This window comes from Alexandromys fortis, unplaced genomic scaffold, assembly GCF_014885135.2.
Source record: "Alexandromys fortis isolate MF-2015 unplaced genomic scaffold, M_Fortis_MF-2015_v1.1 scaffold_183, whole genome shotgun sequence".
Lineage (NCBI taxonomy): Eukaryota > Metazoa > Chordata > Mammalia > Rodentia > Cricetidae > Alexandromys > Alexandromys fortis.
In genome coordinates this window covers 2,832,978-2,850,165 of record NW_026068079.1, presented here as the reverse complement: position 1 = coordinate 2,850,165, position 17,188 = coordinate 2,832,978, and the positions used below count along the sequence as shown (strand labels likewise).

Here is a 17,188-nt window from a genome sequence, read left to right as displayed (position 1 = left end):
AGGGAGGCGCGGGTTCAGAGTCGCTGTGTGCCTCGGTGGGGACTGCTGCGCCCTATGGGAGCTATATATAAGCTTGCACGGGAGCTGCAGGCGGGTCCTGAGCCGTCAGGCCTTGTTCCCGGCTCCTTCTGAGCCTTTTTCCTCAGGAAGGTTTTCTCTGGGTTGACCTGCACCACGTCCAAGGAGACTGCATGTCCCTGCCCTAAGGTCCCCTCTAACCTGCCTTCCACAGATCTCACATAAGCACCTCCACATTTCTGAGTCTCAGTTTCCCAACCCCAGAGCTAGATCCTCATGCCCTGTGCTCCCCACAGATGCCCTGGGCCCAGAGAACATTTTGCCCCAGGTACTTTGCCAGCCCTTCTGTTTTCCTTGCACGTGAAAGAGCGCCCCCTGTAGGCTACTTGTCTACTTGCTCTTAGCCCCAGCTCTTAGCCTCCTGTTCCAACCCTCCTTGACCAGGTGCTGGCCAGACCCGCGGTGGTGTCAGTAGACCTAATGGTGCAAGCACTATGTGTACAAGTAGTGCCAATCACAGGACTTGCTGAGAATGTGCTCATTCAGGCAGCTCCAGCAGCCTCGCCGTGGAAACATCCGGATCCCCAGTGGAGAAATGATGGGGCCTGGGGTCTGGGGCCTGGATGGCCACTTTTGTCCTGAGGACAGGAGAGCAAGCAAGTCCAGGCTTTCAAAGTTTCCTGACCTCCGCTTTTCACCACTCTCGCCTCTGGCTGCTACAGTCACGCCTTTGTCCTTGGGCTGGAGTGGCCACTCAGATGTCCGCACCCAGAGTGCACGTCGGTGGCTCGCCTTCATGGAGTAAGCCGCTTCTTCAGGGGACGTAGCACTTCGCGGTGCACTCTTGTGCGGGAGCGCGTGGCAGTCACCCGCAGTTCACACTGCCAGGGGCCGTTCCGGATGACGTGCCCAGGATCTCCTATTCCATCTTTACGGGGCCCAATCGACTGAGCTGGCCAGAGTTGCAGTTATTGAGTGTGCTTTAAGGATCGAGACCTGAGTAGGAGGGAAACTGACCCTGAACTTAGAACCCTGACTCCGTGGGCTCTGTGGGCTCTGTGGCTCTCTTATTGGGCAGTCTTGCTTCCATCCTCAGTTTTTCCATCTGTGGACTGGGAGGGTTGAGAGGTCACCCAGAAGGCTCTCTGAGCCTTGGCAGATTTCATGGATTCCAGAAGTCTCCAGGTCCCACAGTACCCTCTCCCTTTCCAGCTTTGTGGGAGTCACTGCTGACTGGTTTGGGCCTAGGCCTCGTTTGGCTACCTGCAGAAACCAGTCTACAAAGGAGACAGCAGGTGGCCAGAATGCCAAGGCAGAAATGCAGCCCTGGAGCCAGGGGAGTCTGTGAGAGCCGGGGCTGGGCCAGGAGGCCTCTGCGCCAGGCTCTGCTTGGAATCTGAGATGCTCAGTGGAAGGGGACTGCTCAGGCCATCCCAGTGCCCAGACTGCTCTAAGCTGGCCTCCCTCATGTGTCATCTATGGCTGTCCCCAAGGCCAAGCTGGAAAGTACCAACAACTCCTCCTGCCGGTCTCATTTCCCCGAAGGTCACACCTGTATCCTGAGCCTCTCTTCCTGGTTAAGCAGAGCCAAGCCAGACTCCATCTACCCCTCCAACAGATGCTCTGAGCCCCGTGTGCAGCTGTCAGCATCCCCCCCCATAAACTATTGCAAGGCAGCACTGTGCCTTCCCAAGTCAACGCCTAGCCCATTCCCTCCCCATACGACCTACCAACAGTCACAGCTAGGCCACCAGACATGCCACAGGTTCCATGCCTGGCAGCCCCTCAGAGACAAGCTTGTGATGGACAGTGCCTGGCCCTGTGGCCACTGCCGAGGTCGTAGTCCGTTCTCTGCCCTAGAGGTGCCCAGACAGCTCGGTGCTGCCCAGGACCCGAGGGAAGGATGGAAGAGTCAGGACAAGCTGGGGTACACCATCAAGGGGTACACCCACGATTTGTTGCAGAACTACTGCTTGTAAAGAATGCAAAATGCCTGCACCTTGGGCTCTTGAAACTTGTACAAGGGATCCCTTCATATGGCAGATTTTTACAGCCCCTTTCTTCAGTCTCGGAGAGTCCTTGCTACAACTTTCTAACTCCCAGAGTTCCTCCCTCGGACCCCCATTTTCCAGGACTTGGTGCCAGCTGATTTGGGGCCAAGTGGCTTGACTTAGCTCTGCCTCAGTTTCCTCATCTGTATTACTACCAGAAGAGGACCCCCAGGTGACAGCTCTGGTGAAGCTGGCTCTGGTGCTGAAGGCATGGAGGGTAACTCACTGGCCCTCTGGTCTGCTCTCCGGTCCTCAGTCTTCAAGTGATCTGAGCTGTAGACCTTCTGATGACCTGATTTTTGATGTTCTCTCTCTCCTCTTCCTACCCCCTGACCCAGGGGGACAAAGGTGACCCAGGGCCCGATGGTGAACGTGGTGAGAAGGGCCAGGAGGGGTTGAAAGGAGAAGATGGGCCCTCAGGGCCCCCAGGCATCACTGGCATCCGGGTGAGTGCAGCTGCTAGCATCATGGGGCTCTGGTGAGGGACGCTCATACCTGGCCAGGCCTCCTGAGAAGTCGCCTTCTGTCCCTCCCCTGCACAGCCTTCCTGTGCCCTCCCGTTCCCCGTGTCCCTGCAACCCCACCCCATCCAGCTCCTGGGACAAGCTTGGCTGTTTCTGGGCCTTTGTGCCTGCTCGTCTGTGGAACACATGCCCCCTTCGTTGCTCTCCTGGTGTCCCTGTGTGCCTTCAGCCATTTTCACAATCTCTAGCCTTGAAAGTCATGCCTGACCCTTCTGTGACAGTCAGGGGGACACAGGGTTGGGCGAGAAGACAGAAACTCTACCCCTCACCTGGGTTAAACTTGGTTCAGTTTTGACCACGGACGCCATGAGTACCTTCCCTGAGCCCAGATCCCCGGCAGAGGGCAGAAACCGTTCTCAGTGATTTCAGACAGCATGCTCTGTGCTTTTCAGATTGTTCTTTAGATAGCAGCCGTGATGGCTGGGAGACTCAGAGAAATAAAGGAACCTGGCTCAGGCCACACAGTGAGAAACAGCAGGGTCAGGATTTCAACCTCTGTGTGTCCAGCCTGTCCCTCTGCTGTGTCCTCACTGGAATTCAGAGCCTGAGCAGGCAGTGGAGACAAGGATGGATGGGAGGTAGGGTATTCTGGTATTCGTCTGATGTCCAAGGGTGAGGGTGGAACAGGACTCTGTGGCCAACTCAGTGTCTGCCAGGCCCCTGGAACCCGGCCACCTTGTAACAAGCCACCAGTGTCAGGCCTCCAGGTGTCTGCTGTGAGCCAGCCTTGGCCTTAGCCCAACTCCACTCTCTGGATGCTTCCCTAATGCCCCCCCCCCCCCGCCTCCGCTTGCTTGCCTGCCCACCAATGACAGATTCTTGCTGTTACCTGGGCTCAGCAGGCGTTTCTTCTGGCCTGCTCCTATGGCTTCTCAGCCATCGAAGTTACCAGTCTGAAAGGGATCCAGACTAGTCAGCAACATGCTAGTCACTAGCCGTGGGAAAGTATTTGTTACCTAAAAATAGAGCCAAAGTGCTAATCGCTCTGCCCTCTGAAGCAAGGGGATGAAGTCACTGCTCAGCCCAAGAATGCAGGCGGGCTGCCTGTCAGACTTGCCAGAGGCTGCTCACCTCAGCCCTGAGAATGTGGGTGCGAAGGGCTCCAGCAGGAAGGGGTGGCCCTCACCTCACTAATCCCTTGTGTCATCGCAGTTGCCCCCGACCCTCTCTGGCCTCAGTCTTGCTATGTTGAAAATTTGGAAAGAATGGGTGCCAAAGTTATTTTGAGTTCCAAAGTCCCAAGGCCATTCTCTCAGTGCGTGTGCGGTTCTGCTGTGGGGCGGAGCAGCTGACCTAGACAAATCCTTAGGACTTGAGTTCAGATGTCAACCCTGGGGTCTCCAGGGCGTCAGGCAGCTGCTGCCCATCTCTCAACCTTGGTTTTCTCAGCCGTGAAGAGAAAATGAGGAGCTGGGGAGATGGTTTAGTGGAGTTTGAATTCACAGACACCCTGAGCTGGAGGTTTCAGCGGCTGTGTGAACTGTTGGGCACGGCTGAGTGTGCTGGTGACCGCAGTACTTAGGGATCTTGATCCTGGGAGCATGGTGGCCAGTTGGCATAGCCCAAACATGAAACACCTTGTCTCCAGACATTAGAGTCATGAGCAATAGAGGAAGACACGCGATGTCCTCTGACCTCCACCTGTGAACACACAGGCATGTGGCGTACATACTCACATGCACACACTGTACACATACATATGCCAGGGAGTGGGGAGAAGAAACATTAAATAAGAAAAGCCTTTACAGTCAGGTAGTGGTGGCGCACACCTTTAATCCCAGCACTCCGGCGTCAGAGGCAGGCGGATCTCTGTGAGTTCAAGGCCAGCCTGGTCTACAGAGCTAGTTCCAGGTAGGACTGTTACACAGAGAAACCCTGTCTCCAACCCCACCCCCCACAAGCCTTTACAAAAATGCACAGAAATAGGGAAGTTTGGAGGAAAAAATATATAGAAGCTGCTGGTAATGACTGTGGTTGGTCACGTGGCTGTGGTGGCCGTGGTGGCAGGGTCCCTCACAGTTCTCATATGCCAAAATGTTTCTGGCCTACATGCACCTGGGTCTGTGGACGCTAACTCTGCGTTTGGGTTTCTTTGGCATGGTGACTGCTGGAGGGATGTTTTCCACTCTGTGGATGCAGACAGCTACTGACTTGAAAATAGCATTTTATCAGCCTCCAGGGCCTCTCTACAAATGTGTCCATGGTCACACGCTATGTGACGATGTGCAGCCTCGAGGGAGTGCACCAGTGATCGCATAAGACTGTATGGACCGTGGTGCCACCTTAGTTTTTGTGATGCACAGACAATGGCCAAGCTGCCTAGAAATACATTTCTTAGCCGCGCTCCCAACAATAGGTGATTTCTGCCTATCTGTGATAGGATGCAGCAGTGGCCTCCGGATACACTATAATCTCAGAGTTGAACCACAGGGTGCTTACAACCAGAGGGACCCCTTTAAACAGGACTCCCCTGCCCCCACAGAGGCTTGGTCCCATCCCCCGTCACTGTACCAGTTCTGAGATTCATACTAAGGCAGGCCAGAGTGCCTAAAAAGCTGTGGAGAAGAAGGTCCCAGGGATGGACTTTTATCATTGGCACGGCAGCATTGGCCAGCTGGCACTGTGTGGTCCAAATAGGAGAGCCACACAGGTAACTTAAAGTCCCCAGTAAGAAAGGAAGGCACGGGTGAGTGGAAGTGGCAGTGGAAGTGGCATTTCTTCAGCGGGGCAGATGGGAAACAGTCTTGAAACATAGTATCAATATTTAGAAAGCATTAATGAGGCCCAGAAGATGGCTTGGCAGGTAAAGGTGCTTGCTGCCAAGCCTGACACCTGAGTTCAATCCCTGGGACCCACAAGCTAAAAGGAGAAAACCAACCATCACAAGCTGTCCTCTGACCTCATACATGCCCTGTGGCTTGTGTTCCCTGCCACACACAAAATAAATAAATGGTAATGGAATACAAGTTTAAAAACCACGAATAGGACCATTTTTCTCTTCTCTATGCTGAGCTTTGCAGACTCAGGCACAGACAGCCCAGCTCAGATGTGAGTTTCTCTGGGAACACTTGACCCGTGCCTAGACTTCAGCAGATCTGCAGCTGAGAACGCACATTTGACCTCCAGAGGGAATGGCCTGGGCCCCTGGGAGGGGAGGATGTCTGGTCCCAGCATGATGCCCACTGTGAGGAGACCCCCAGGGAGTCTACAGAGTGACTGGGGTGTATCAGGGCCAGCTGTGCACCAGTGGGACCTAGACAGAGCTCAGGACAGATAGCTGGTCCCCTGCTTCACATATAACTGGGTCAGCGGTGGAGGCAGCAGAAGCCTCCACCATAACTCCACACACATGCTGTGGTTGATAGTAACGAACGTGCCCTGTCACCAAGCTGAATTCTTAAACTCTGGGAGGACATCTAAAATGCTATGACCATGACAGACAGGTGCCACTCAGGAAATTAGGTTATTCTCAAGGCCACATAGGGACTGGGTGACGTGGGTTTGGAGCCAGGCCTTGGACTCCCAATCAGAAAACTTGGAGCTGCCCTTCTTCCCTCAGGCCTCGTCTTTCTACTGCTCTTGTTTCTGTGTCCTCTCAGGGTCCTGAAGGGAAGCCCGGCAAACAGGGTGAGAAGGGCCAGATGGGAGCTAAGGTAGGTCCCCTGCCTTGGACGATCACATCCCTCCCCACCCACCTTCCAGGGCCAGCCACCAAAGGCAAATTCTCGTTCTTTCTCTCTTCAGGGAGCCAAGGGCTACCAAGGACAGCTGGGGGAGATGGGCATCCCTGGAGAGCCTGGGCCTCCTGGCACCCCAGGTCCTAAAGGGTCCCGGGGCACCCTAGGACCAATGGTGAGGAGCTGGGCTTGGGGAAGGAAACAAGAACAGGGAGGGGCGCCTGCTTCCCTGTAATAATCACGCACCCCAGCACTCTGAAGCCCCAGCTTTCCTGTCCCAGCCACCCATCCCTGCCCCAAAGCTACAGCCCCTGGATACACACAGGCATGGCAGGAAAATTGTATCTTGCAAACTGCAGGAGGCAGTGAGTCCCCCATGCTTTCGGGGGACCCTGGTTGAAAAAAAACACTCTACTGAGGAGTGGGGAAGGTCTCTGGTACAGGATGAGGTGCTGAAGGTCCTTAAACAGCTGGAACAGAGTCTCGGGGTCCTGCTAGACTTTCCCGAGGCAAGAGAAGACTCCAGCATGGGGCAGGGGAGGCTTGTGGCATCTTTGACAGATGGAGCAGTAACCTTCTACATGGTGTAAAAGCTTTCATGGTGGTGGTGTCCTGCCACCCCTGTGACGTGATGGGTAATAGCTGAGGGGATATGCAGTAACACCCATTAGATTTACCCTGGAATCCAGACCCAGATAAGGCAGCAGAGTAGGCAGAGGCACCTCAATAGTTCTCATTAGCTGGGAGTGAGCTCAAGTGGCTATAAAGGTTCTGGGAAATGCCACCTGCATCTTCATAAACCGTAGGAGCAGAGAGAAGGAAGGGCAGGGAGACCCAGGGAAAGGCCCGCTTGCCTTCTTGTCTTCCACCTTGTCCTCCTTGGTTCAAGACATCACTGTATATGCTGAGTCGAGTATCTGTGCTAGGGGAGGGAGTCACCACCATGTCCCCGCTGCGGGAGCCATGCTGCATACCAACAAGGCTCTACTCCTCTCTAGGGTGCTCCAGGACGGATGGGAGTCCAAGGAGAGCCAGGATTGGCTGGTTATAATGTAAGTGACATCTATGTAGAAGAATCACCTTCCCACCAGAGAGGAGGAGATCCAGGTCTCGTAGCCGGAGGGGACTCCTGGCTATGGTAGAGTAGGGTGGAGGTGAGGGCAGAAGGGTGCCAGTATCACCCCAGGTCCCTAGTGCTTCCCGCAGAGAGTGGGTGCTCCATGCATAGTCCAGCTTCATCTGTCCTCTAAAGAGGAACCACTGTGTTCCCTGATCCTGCATACACATTCAGGAGATGAGGCCTCAGAGAGGACATGGGGGCTCAGAGCAGTTGGAGCACACGTGTGCAGGCCTGGCCTGGCAGCTTGATGCTTTTGGCCAGCCTGGAGACATAGCAGGAAAAGAGAGGACAAGAACAGTGGGGGTGAGGACTAGCGAGGGAATGCCCAGACAACCCAGAGCTGTCTGCAGCTGCCAGATGGCCTCTTCCCCTCCCTTTGACCCCAGCCTGCCCAGGGCACCACAGTGGGCCTGCTACTCAGGACACAGGATTGGAAGTGTGTCATCTGGAGGTGCGGGCAGAGGGTGGGACCCTGTTATACTGCTCCTACTGCCGTTAGTCCCTTCTGTGTCCTCAAACCCCTCAGTTCTCTCCTTGTGTTTGCCTGCAGGGACACAAAGGCGTCAGGGGACCTCTCGGGTCTCCTGGGCCCAAAGGTGAGAAGGTAGGTGTTGTGTCTTTGAGTAGTAACTGGAGACAAGACAAGCTCTGGGGCTTGGGGGTGGGGATCGCATGGAGCGGGACATAGCATCCCTTCACTCATGGCCTCAGGGTCGCCTGGCAGAAATGAACAAGGTGTCCCCATCGAGTGTCATGCTTGCGAACAGGAGCATTGAACTTGCACACGGGAGCTCACTCAGCATGAGCAAGGATGGACACAGAGAGAGGAGAAGGCTGGGGGGGGCGAGGGCCCCAGGGATGTGTGCCCTCCCATGGGGCTCTGGAAATGAGAGAAATGGCCATGAACAACGGGAGCACTTGAGGGTCCAAAGGTGTAAGGAATGGCCCCTGGGTCATGTCTCCAATGGGAACCAGTGGACCTGGAGCCAGAACTCTGGGATCCCGTTCTCCACTCCCCCTCTCCTTCCCCTCCTAGCTGGAAGGCTTCCTAGCAGGCTGTGTCTTTGCCTCCTTGTCCCTGGCCTCTCCAGCCTTGTTTCTTTTGCCGACGCAGCTCCTATCTAACTAAGTCCTGCTGTGGTGAGTCACACTAACTTGGCACACTGTCCTTGGCCCCTTCTCCTGGCTAGCTGAGTGCAGATCTGCAGGCAGGCCCCGGATGGACCCTGAGAGGCTGGAGGGAGCACACTCAGGCCCTCTGCTTTCCTCAGCCATCACAAGGCTGCCATGAAACCCTGGGGCCAGGCAGGAACTGAGCCCCCGGCACCACCACTCAGAGTCATTTGCCGTAGATGGCTATGATGTCTCCAATGACACAATACTGTGGGAGGGTTGTGTGTACAGATCATTGTTGATGGGAATGGCTACAATGAACAGCCAAGGAGAGACAGGCCAGTGCTGGCAGGGGAAGTAGGTTGCAAGGGAGATTCACGGGAGCTCGGCTCTCTCCCTACGATTTCCCCAGAATTCTCCAGCCATTGCTGTACAGAACAGGCAGAGAAATCCAGTCTCTTGGAGCATAGGGGTCTGCTTCTAAACAGTGGGAGAGGGTGCTGCTGAGCCCTAGCCAGCACCAGAAGCAGAGTATGAACCGGTCTACACTTGCAGACACGGTCCTTGTCCCCGTGTAGTCCACTGATGCTGTAATGCTCAGATCGGGGTCTCACACTGCAGCCAGGCTGGTGGCACCATATGTCTTGGCCCTTGATTGCCGATTGGCCTTGCTAACATGGCTTTTTCCTGGGCCTCGTTTTCCTAGTCTGCAAAGTGGGGGTGAGGGAACTATCCCGGGGTTGATGTAGAATCTCTAAGACAATATATGACATGAACTGACACATGCCAGACAAAAGACTATCTGGTAAGCCCTAGTGTTCCCAGGAGAGTTCTGGTTTCCTGACACCGTTCACAGCTGGATCAAGAGCACAGGCAGGAACAGAGGGGGTTCTTCCTTCTAGCCCACCTCTCTGGGGATGGTTTGTTCTAGGCACCAGGCTGGATCACACTTGCCTTTAACTGCTGCCTGTAGGAGCCACAGGACCCCATCTGAGGGTAGGGTACCAACATTCAGACTGGCCAGGGCTGCATCCTAGTTCTGACCACTTCCCTCTTTCTGCCCCTAATGCTCCCTTCCAATTCTGCGGGCAATGGGGCCTCAGGGTGCCCTGTCCAGAGTACAGAAGGGATTCCCAAGAGAGGAGACAGCAATTTTCTGGGGCTGGAGCCTGAGCCCTGAGGTCCTGTCAGCCATGTGCAACTGCATTTCAACCATCTCTGTGGCTGCCAAGAGCCCATCCCCCAGCTGAACCAGGCCTCAGATGGCCTGCATTGGCCCAAGGTCTCCACTCCAGTCTGCTCCTCTTTCAGCCTGTCCTGGGCATCCCTGTGGCTTGCAGACACTGTCACCACTATTACCTACAATGGCAATCTTGATTGCTGGTCTCCTAGTCTGCCTACCTGTGGAGGCTGGCTCCACCCCTGAAGAAGGTAACTGCCAGAGTGCTCCTGGCCTAACGCTGCTTCTGTGGTGTCCACAGGGGGAGCAGGGCGAGGATGGCAAGGATGAGGGCCCCCCCGGGCTACCTGGAGTTCAAGTAAGTTCCCTTTCTGTTCCCCTGAACTTCTCAGTGTAATCAGGCACAGGCTGCTGAGAGCCCTCAGAAGATGGGGCTTATGTTTATCCATTGTCTTCGTCATTCAGGGTCCCGTGGGTGACCGAGGAGACCGTGGGGAGCCAGGCGACCCTGGATACCCTGTAAGTATCACAGCTCCACCTTTGGAGGGCGTGGAGATGGTGGTAAAGGGGAGGCAGTCTGCACTGGACACAGGCTCTGCCCCTACCGCATCCATCCAGTGGTATAAGGGCAGAGAGCATCCCTTTATGAGGCCAGGTAAATACCATAAAGGGAAGCCCTGATGTCTGCTCGGGAACAGGAGGGTGAGGTCAGGAACATTAACCATCCACGCAGCCAGCAGATTGGCTGAGTTTCCTTCCAGCAGGACCTGGGGGCGAGGGGTAGAGGCCTGGCTCAGGTTCCCCACTTGTGTTTTGTAACAGCCTTCCTAACAGAAGCAGCTGCTGCTTCTCCCTCCATTCCAGCTGCTCTATTGCTCGTCCACCTACGGAGCAGCTAAGAAGCTAGAGCTCAGGGTCAGAGACGTGGCAGGAAGAGCAGCGGTTCCCTGGCCACTTCAGAAGGCCCTCACCTGTCTCTCCTTGGCTTTCAGGGTCAAGAGGGAGTTCAAGGGCTCCGTGGAAAGCCGGGTCAGCAGGGCCAACCCGTGAGTCTCATATCTTCTTGCTATAAGCACCAGAAATGACAGAACAGAGCCTTTAAAACTTAAAGGGATTGGCCCTGCAGGGGGACATGGGGAGGCAGCCCATGCTGTATTTTATGCCCTAACCCTGGGGCTCCCGAAGAGCCTGCACCCCAAACCCCTCCCCACCCATCCCCCTCCAGGCGGAGACTGGTCACCCTCCCCAGGAGAGAGGCCTGGGGCCGCCTTGTGTCATCTCACCTTGGTTTGCAGGGCCATCCAGGACCCCGGGGGCAGCCGGGACCTAAAGGATCAAAAGGCGAAGAGGTGAGAGGGTTTGGGGGTTCAGTGGGAGGCGGAGTCCTGGAGTCATGGCATGGGTTTCTCTAGAGCCACAAAGTCAGCAAGCAGGGCTGGGAGATACCGTGTGCACAGGCTCTGCAGCTGTCTGCATGGGCTGAAGGATCAGTGCCTGGGTAGAAGTTAATGTAGCCAGGAATTCAGCTCACATCTCTGTGGGGCTGCAAGGGAGGAGTGGGAACAGGAAGGAGCTAGTGGGGGAATACGGTGGAGGGAGGTAGAAAAGCAGAGGAACAAGCTGGTCACAGAAGATTCCTTGCTGTGTGTCCCTGACTCCTGTAGTCCCCTCTGCTAGGCCTGATAAAGACCTTCCTCACTGTGTCCCCTGGGCCCACGTGCCTTAAGGGCCCAGCTGGCACAAATGTAACACCTGTGGATGGTCTTGGCAGCAAAGGAGCCAGAGAAGGAAGTCAGGGCAGCCCAGAGCAGCGGGGATAGCCCTGGGTGACTCTATGGCCACAGCCCTGAGTTTCCAGGCATGAGGCTCTCTGGTAGATCACACTCGCTCATAGGACCTATGATCCTCCTCTTGGTGCCCCTTCCAGGCTCCTAGGCCCTGCTAACGTCTGTCTCTTGTTTCTGTTTTCTCAGGGCCCAAAGGGAAAGCCTGGCAAGGCTGGAGCATCAGGTCGGAGGGGACCTCAGGTGAGTGGTACAGCTCCTCTGTTACCACCAGTTCCTGTGTTCTCTGGAGAAGGCTTGACCAGGCTCTTCTGTGCCTCCAGGGACTGCAAGGGCTGCCAGGGCCCCAGGGTGTGGTAGGAAGACAGGGCCCTGAGGGCATTTCTGGAGCTGATGGGATTCCTGGCAAGGATGGCCGGCCGGGATATCAGGTAAGCAGGACATTGGGTCAAAACAGGTGTTAGGGACTTCCACAGGCTGCACACCGCTCACGGGCCTGAGGAGTCCGTTAGAAAACTGGGTGGCATCTAGGTAGGTTGTCTTTCATCTGTTCGGGTTCTTATCACTCCTCTCCTTGATCACTGAGCCATATTTTCCTACCCCTAGCAAGTATGACCTCCTTCCTCCAACTCACTGGGCCCCAGTCAGCAAGCACCCTCCTACCTGCTTTCTTTACAGGGAGGGCAGGGAGATGATGGGGCCGCTGGCCCCATGGGCCCTGCTGGGAGAAGAGGAAACCCAGGTGTGGCTGGCTTGCCTGGAGCACAGGGGCCTCCAGGATTCAAGGTCAGCTCTTATTAATCTTCCTTTCTACCCTAATCCTGACTGTAATGATACTGGTTCCTTCAGCATCCATGTCCTAAGGCCCATGTGAACATGGAACCTTTGTTGTGGTCTTTTCTTGGGGATCCCTGTCCTCATCTCGACCCAAGTTTAAAGGCTAGTTTGTCCAAGTGGCTAGCAATACTGCCCCCCTGCTGAACCATACAAACCTTCCACAATAGTTGAGTTGTCCACAGGCGCCCTCTGGTGGGCCTTTGTGAGACAACCGGTTGCTTACCACTGGGATTCTCTGTAGCCTCATAAGAAAAGGTCCTTGGGCTGCTTCTGTGTCTGACTTAGGGGCCACACCCCAGAGGTAATATATAATGAAGGACCCAGACATGGTGTTTGTCTTCCCTAAGTTCTTGGTCTAGTTGGGGGAAGGTTAGGACCCTCTGTATTTGACCAGGGAAGTGGGGTGAGAGACAAGTTTGGAGATAAAGCCTGCATGTCTTGTTGGGGAGGAACAGTGAAGAGGGAGCCTTGATGGGAACAGAGAGAAAGGCAAAGCCATGGGAGAGGCGTCTGCCGGGGGTGAGAGTGTCCCACCGACCCTCATGGCTCCCTCTACCGCTGCCATCCTGGGACCTCATGAAGTCACTGCCCTCCTGCTCCACACCATCCCCACTGCTCTTGCCACCATGTGTCCTCTTGACTGGTCATGTTGATGTGTCTCTTAAAGGGTGAAAATGGGTTACCTGGGCAACTGGGTCCTCCTGGAAAGCGAGGGACAGAAGGTGGAACAGGGCTTCCTGGGAACCAGGGGGAGCCGGGATCCAAAGGCCAGCCGGTGAGTAAGTCCCAGGGCATATACATGACCACACCGCCACATGCTTAAAGTCACGAGTACACACCCGTGCACATGTACACACGCGCGTGCTCGTACACACACACGCAGACATGCTCAAAAGGCATATCCACTCACATATACACACACACACACACTCAAGTTCATACGTGCACTCACAGGCCTAGAAGCTACCTGTGTACTCATACATGATGCCAAAGTCAGAGTCATGCACTCTTTGAGCTCTCAGTGGTGTTCTCTTCGATGGCGTGCAGGAAGGAGGTGTCATCGGGCTAGAATAAAACATTTGAGTGGCCCATTCAGCATGGGAATCAGGATCATGTCATAGAACATGGCTCTGTGGGCTCTGGGTACAGTGTTCTTCCTGCACAACACTGTCTCCCTGCACCCTACCTAGCTAGAAACTAAGTAGGCATCTAAATGATCCATAAGTCAAAAGAGAAGCCAGAAGGTAAATTAGCATTCTGGATCAAGTGAAATAAGAACACATATGCCAAAATTGGTGGGATACTGTCCAGACTATACTCAGGAGTGTTGGTAGCAACTTAAATCAGTGGTGGCATCGGAGCCCACCCAAGACTCTAAGAAGAATAGAAACAATAGAACCAATAGAAAGCAAATTATGAAGATCATAAATAGAAAATTGGATTTTCGAGACCAATAAAGTTCATGTATGTCTAGCCAGACTTCTCAAACAAGCAGAATATGTATGTTTATATAAAAAACTAATGTCAGGATGAGAGATGGCAAAAGGAGCGGCCATTCTGCCCCGCCTGGCGCCTCTGAACGAGTGTGAACCTGTAGTTTAGAAAGCTCCTCACCGAGAAGCTGCACTCAGACGGCTCCCCTGGTGGTCCTGCTGAGCACCCAAAGCAGTGATAATACCAACTCTACATAAACCCAGGAGCCAGTCGGAGAAGTCATTATTATTTTCATATGAAAACATGTCAAAGACATTTAATAACCCAAAAGACCAGTGTAGCTCATAGAGAAATTTACAGTGAAGTGTTATCAAAATAGAAGTTAAGACTAAGACTGTATAAGAAGGGTGATGCATCAAGGCCACGTGAGCGCCCACAGGAAGGAAAGGGTGGTGCATAATTCATACTAAACTAACTCATCAAACTGAAAAAGAGGCCACTTATTGTCTGTAGGTTCAGAAAAGCATTTGAGAAGATGGTAAGTTTATCTCTGATTAGGGATGGGGTGGGAACCCCAGTAAACTAGGTGTAAAGGGGACTTCTCAGCTTGATACCCGACACCAAGCACATCCCAGAGTTACTACGCGTGGTGGTGGCTGAGGCTTTCTTCCACGGGCAGAAGCACACCACCACTTCCGCCAGTGTTGTACCGCAGACTGGGCCAGTGCAGTGCAGCAAGAAAGTAATAAAGGCATTCACACCAAAAAGGAAGGAGTGAACTTTGTTGTACGAAATGATTTCCTGCGCAGCTGTAGTGGAGGGTTTCTGTTGGGAGACTGTGCGTTTGGGTGGGCGGGAGACAGACAGGAGCTCCCGAGTATAGATCGTCACTGTGGGACTCGGAGCTAGGTTCTGCCTGCTCCTCTGGCAGAGGGCACAGACGCCTGTCCACTCCACCCCTCGACTGACTGGCATCTGGCATGGGTGACTGGCAGCACCTTGTCCTGGCTCCACTCACACCATCGTGTCTTGCTCTCTGCACAGGGCGACTCTGGCGAGATGGGCTTCCCGGGAGTGGCTGGCCTCTTTGGACCCAAGGTATAGTGCACCTCCCACTGTGCCTACAGTGCTCATCCATCTGTGGATTCACGCCTGGGCCTGCCAGCCAGAAGGTGGAAGTGTATTCATCCTAGCAACTCTGTGTCTCTGGCACATGAGTCGATTAAAACCTTGCTTTCCCAGTCTGTGAATGGGAAAGAACAGGCAAAGACTATTGCAGAAATTAAGACCTGAGACATACACCGCACAGGCCCCTGCTGGCACACAGCTGGCTCCTGTCTAGGAATCAGGGGCCTTTACTATTCTTTCCAGGGCCTCTCAGTTAAAATAAAGAGGGCACAGAGCAGTCAGAACTCAGGGGTAAGAAGACACCTAGGTACTCCCCAGTGGTTGCCCCAGGCACACCCTTTTCTGCTTCTTACAGGGCCCCCCTGGAGACCTCGGCTTCAAAGGCATCCAAGGCCCTCGGGGGCCCCCTGGCTTGATGGTAGGTCTTTCTTCTCCCTGTCTCATCTTGGTAGACACCCCAGGCCTGAGGCCAGCGTCAGCAGGTTGAACACACAAGTTTTCCTGCTCCTTTGCCCTTCGAGCCCTCCCTACTTGCAGCTGTTGCCAGCTTCTTGCCTTTGCTCGCCATGTCCCTGTGAGCAGACCACACACCGCTGCAACACTGCTGCCACTGCCCCCGTCCTTTGTGCCCGCCCCAGCATGCAGGAATGCTCAGAAGATGCATGGCCCAGCCCTGCTTGAATGGGGTATCCTTCTCATTCCCGTGGGACACTCAGCCGCCACCCTCCTCTGTCACTCTGTTCCCCAGGCCCAGACCGAGGACTCATAGCCTCTCTCTCCTTTAGGGAAAGGAAGGTCTCATTGGGCCCCCCGGAATGCTAGGACCTTCTGGACTCCCGGTATGTGCTGGGGGAAGCTGCAGGGTCTCCTGCGTTGTAGGTTCAAGCATTTCATGACTCAGAGCTAGTCTGAGCCTCAATTTCCCCATATGGGAAGTAGGACTTCTCTCTGAGCCCTAACTCATGGTTTGTTGCAGGGTCCCAAAGGTGACAGAGGCAGCCGAGGGGACTGGGTGAGTGTTCAGCCTGGCAGACACTGCAGTGGGGCAGTGGGAGGTGACCCGCTGCTCAGCCCACAACTCCTAACTGTCTCTCCCTCAATTCTGTCTTCAGGGACTGCAAGGCCCAAAGGTACTTAGGTTGGTGTGAGGATTTGGAGCTGGTGACAGAGATGGAGGCTCCCAGGACCTCCTTTCCATGGTGGCACTCTTAAGTGTTTCCCTCTCTGTGTCTGTCTCTCTGTCTGTCTCTGCCTCCCTCCTTCCCTCCTTCCCTCCTTCCCTCCTTCCCTCCTTCCCTCCCTTCCTCCCTCCCTCCCTCCCTCCCTCCCTCCCTCTCCTTTGTATCCTTCTGTCCCAAGGTAACATCATCCCTGAGTCTGGGTGGGACAGAGGCCAGCCTGGGTAAGGGACTCTCCAGTGCCAACTGTCTCCTGTCTCCTTCTTCCACAGGGTCCTCCTGGTCCAAGGGGGCGGCCGGGTCCACCGGTAGGTAGCTTCATGCTGAGCCTTTTGGATTCCCAGGAGAGGAGGCAGGTTCCTTTGAGGGAGATTTGTTTCTTTTTTATGCCCGTGAATGTTGGCTTCAATGCATTAAGGGCACTGTGCGCATGCCTAGTCTTTAGCAGTCAAAAGAGGGGGTTGGATGCCCTGGAACTGGAGTTATAGATGGCCACAAGAGCTGGGAAGCAAATCCAGGGCTCTGTAAGAACAGCAAGTGCTCTTCTGAGCCCTCTCTCCAGCCCCTAGACCAAGATTTTGATGACAATGTCCAGCCCTAAAGCCGCATGGACCTCGTGTGCTTCCTAAGGCCTACAGACTTGTGGAGAGTATAGTGCAGGCCCAGTAGAGACCAGTTGTGTGACTTTTCCTAGGGAAATGTGAACCAGCATTTAGACAGGACATCAACAGGACAAAGAAACTCACCCACCAAGGTCTAGCTTAGTGTGCCAGTGTACTTACTGGGGACTTAGGGACCATCCGCAGCTCAAAGGCAGCTGCATCACTGAGAAGCTCCCTGACGTGGGTGATGGTTCCTGAAATCTGTGTCCCTGGAGCTCCCGCCCCAGCTTGCAAGCAGCTTGACAGGAGAGTCTGCCCCACCCCCAACATACACTCCAGTCTTTGCAACTCATTATCTACCCTGGGGAGGGGCCTGATGACTCTTCCTGAGGTCCACTTGCCCTCTCCCTCTAAGAGGAAGTGTTCCAACCCAAAGAAACAGCTAATCCCACAGGCTTGTGGTCTAGCAAGCGTCCTCCTGCTAGATAGCCCCTCCGGTCTCCAGCGACCTGAGCCTCCAACACTCCTGTCAAATCCTGACC

General features: G+C 54.6%; 1 protein-coding gene across 10 annotated transcripts in view; it reads left to right on the top strand.

Annotated features, from left to right (window-relative positions):
• Col27a1 (collagen type XXVII alpha 1 chain) overlaps positions 1-17,188 on the top strand; it is a 117,002-nt gene that overhangs the window by 91,524 nt on the left and 8,290 nt on the right. For 5 of the 10 annotated variants that reach the window (XM_050121799.1, XM_050121801.1, XM_050121800.1 and 2 more), the window contains exons 37-55: positions 2,408-2,515; positions 6,193-6,246; positions 6,338-6,445; positions 7,269-7,322; positions 7,941-7,994; positions 9,985-10,041; positions 10,149-10,202; positions 10,676-10,729; positions 10,979-11,032; positions 11,657-11,710; positions 11,791-11,898; positions 12,146-12,253; positions 12,972-13,079; positions 14,783-14,836; positions 15,222-15,284; positions 15,652-15,705; positions 15,843-15,878; positions 15,979-15,996; positions 16,317-16,352. In XM_050121799.1, the coding sequence (XP_049977756.1) occupies positions 2,408-2,515; positions 6,193-6,246; positions 6,338-6,445; positions 7,269-7,322; positions 7,941-7,994; positions 9,985-10,041; positions 10,149-10,202; positions 10,676-10,729; positions 10,979-11,032; positions 11,657-11,710; positions 11,791-11,898; positions 12,146-12,253; positions 12,972-13,079; positions 14,783-14,836; positions 15,222-15,284; positions 15,652-15,705; positions 15,843-15,878; positions 15,979-15,996; positions 16,317-16,352 (1,236 nt within the window). Of the gene's footprint in view, positions 1-2,407; positions 2,516-6,192; positions 6,247-6,337; positions 6,446-7,268; positions 7,323-7,940; positions 7,995-9,984; positions 10,042-10,148; positions 10,203-10,675; positions 10,730-10,978; positions 11,033-11,656; positions 11,711-11,790; positions 11,899-12,145; positions 12,254-12,971; positions 13,080-14,782; positions 14,837-15,221; positions 15,285-15,614; positions 15,706-15,842; positions 15,879-15,978; positions 16,005-16,316; positions 16,353-17,188 lie in introns of those variants that run through there. The other 5 variants (XM_050121805.1, XM_050121804.1, XM_050121803.1 and 2 more) reach the window with 2 other exon arrangements.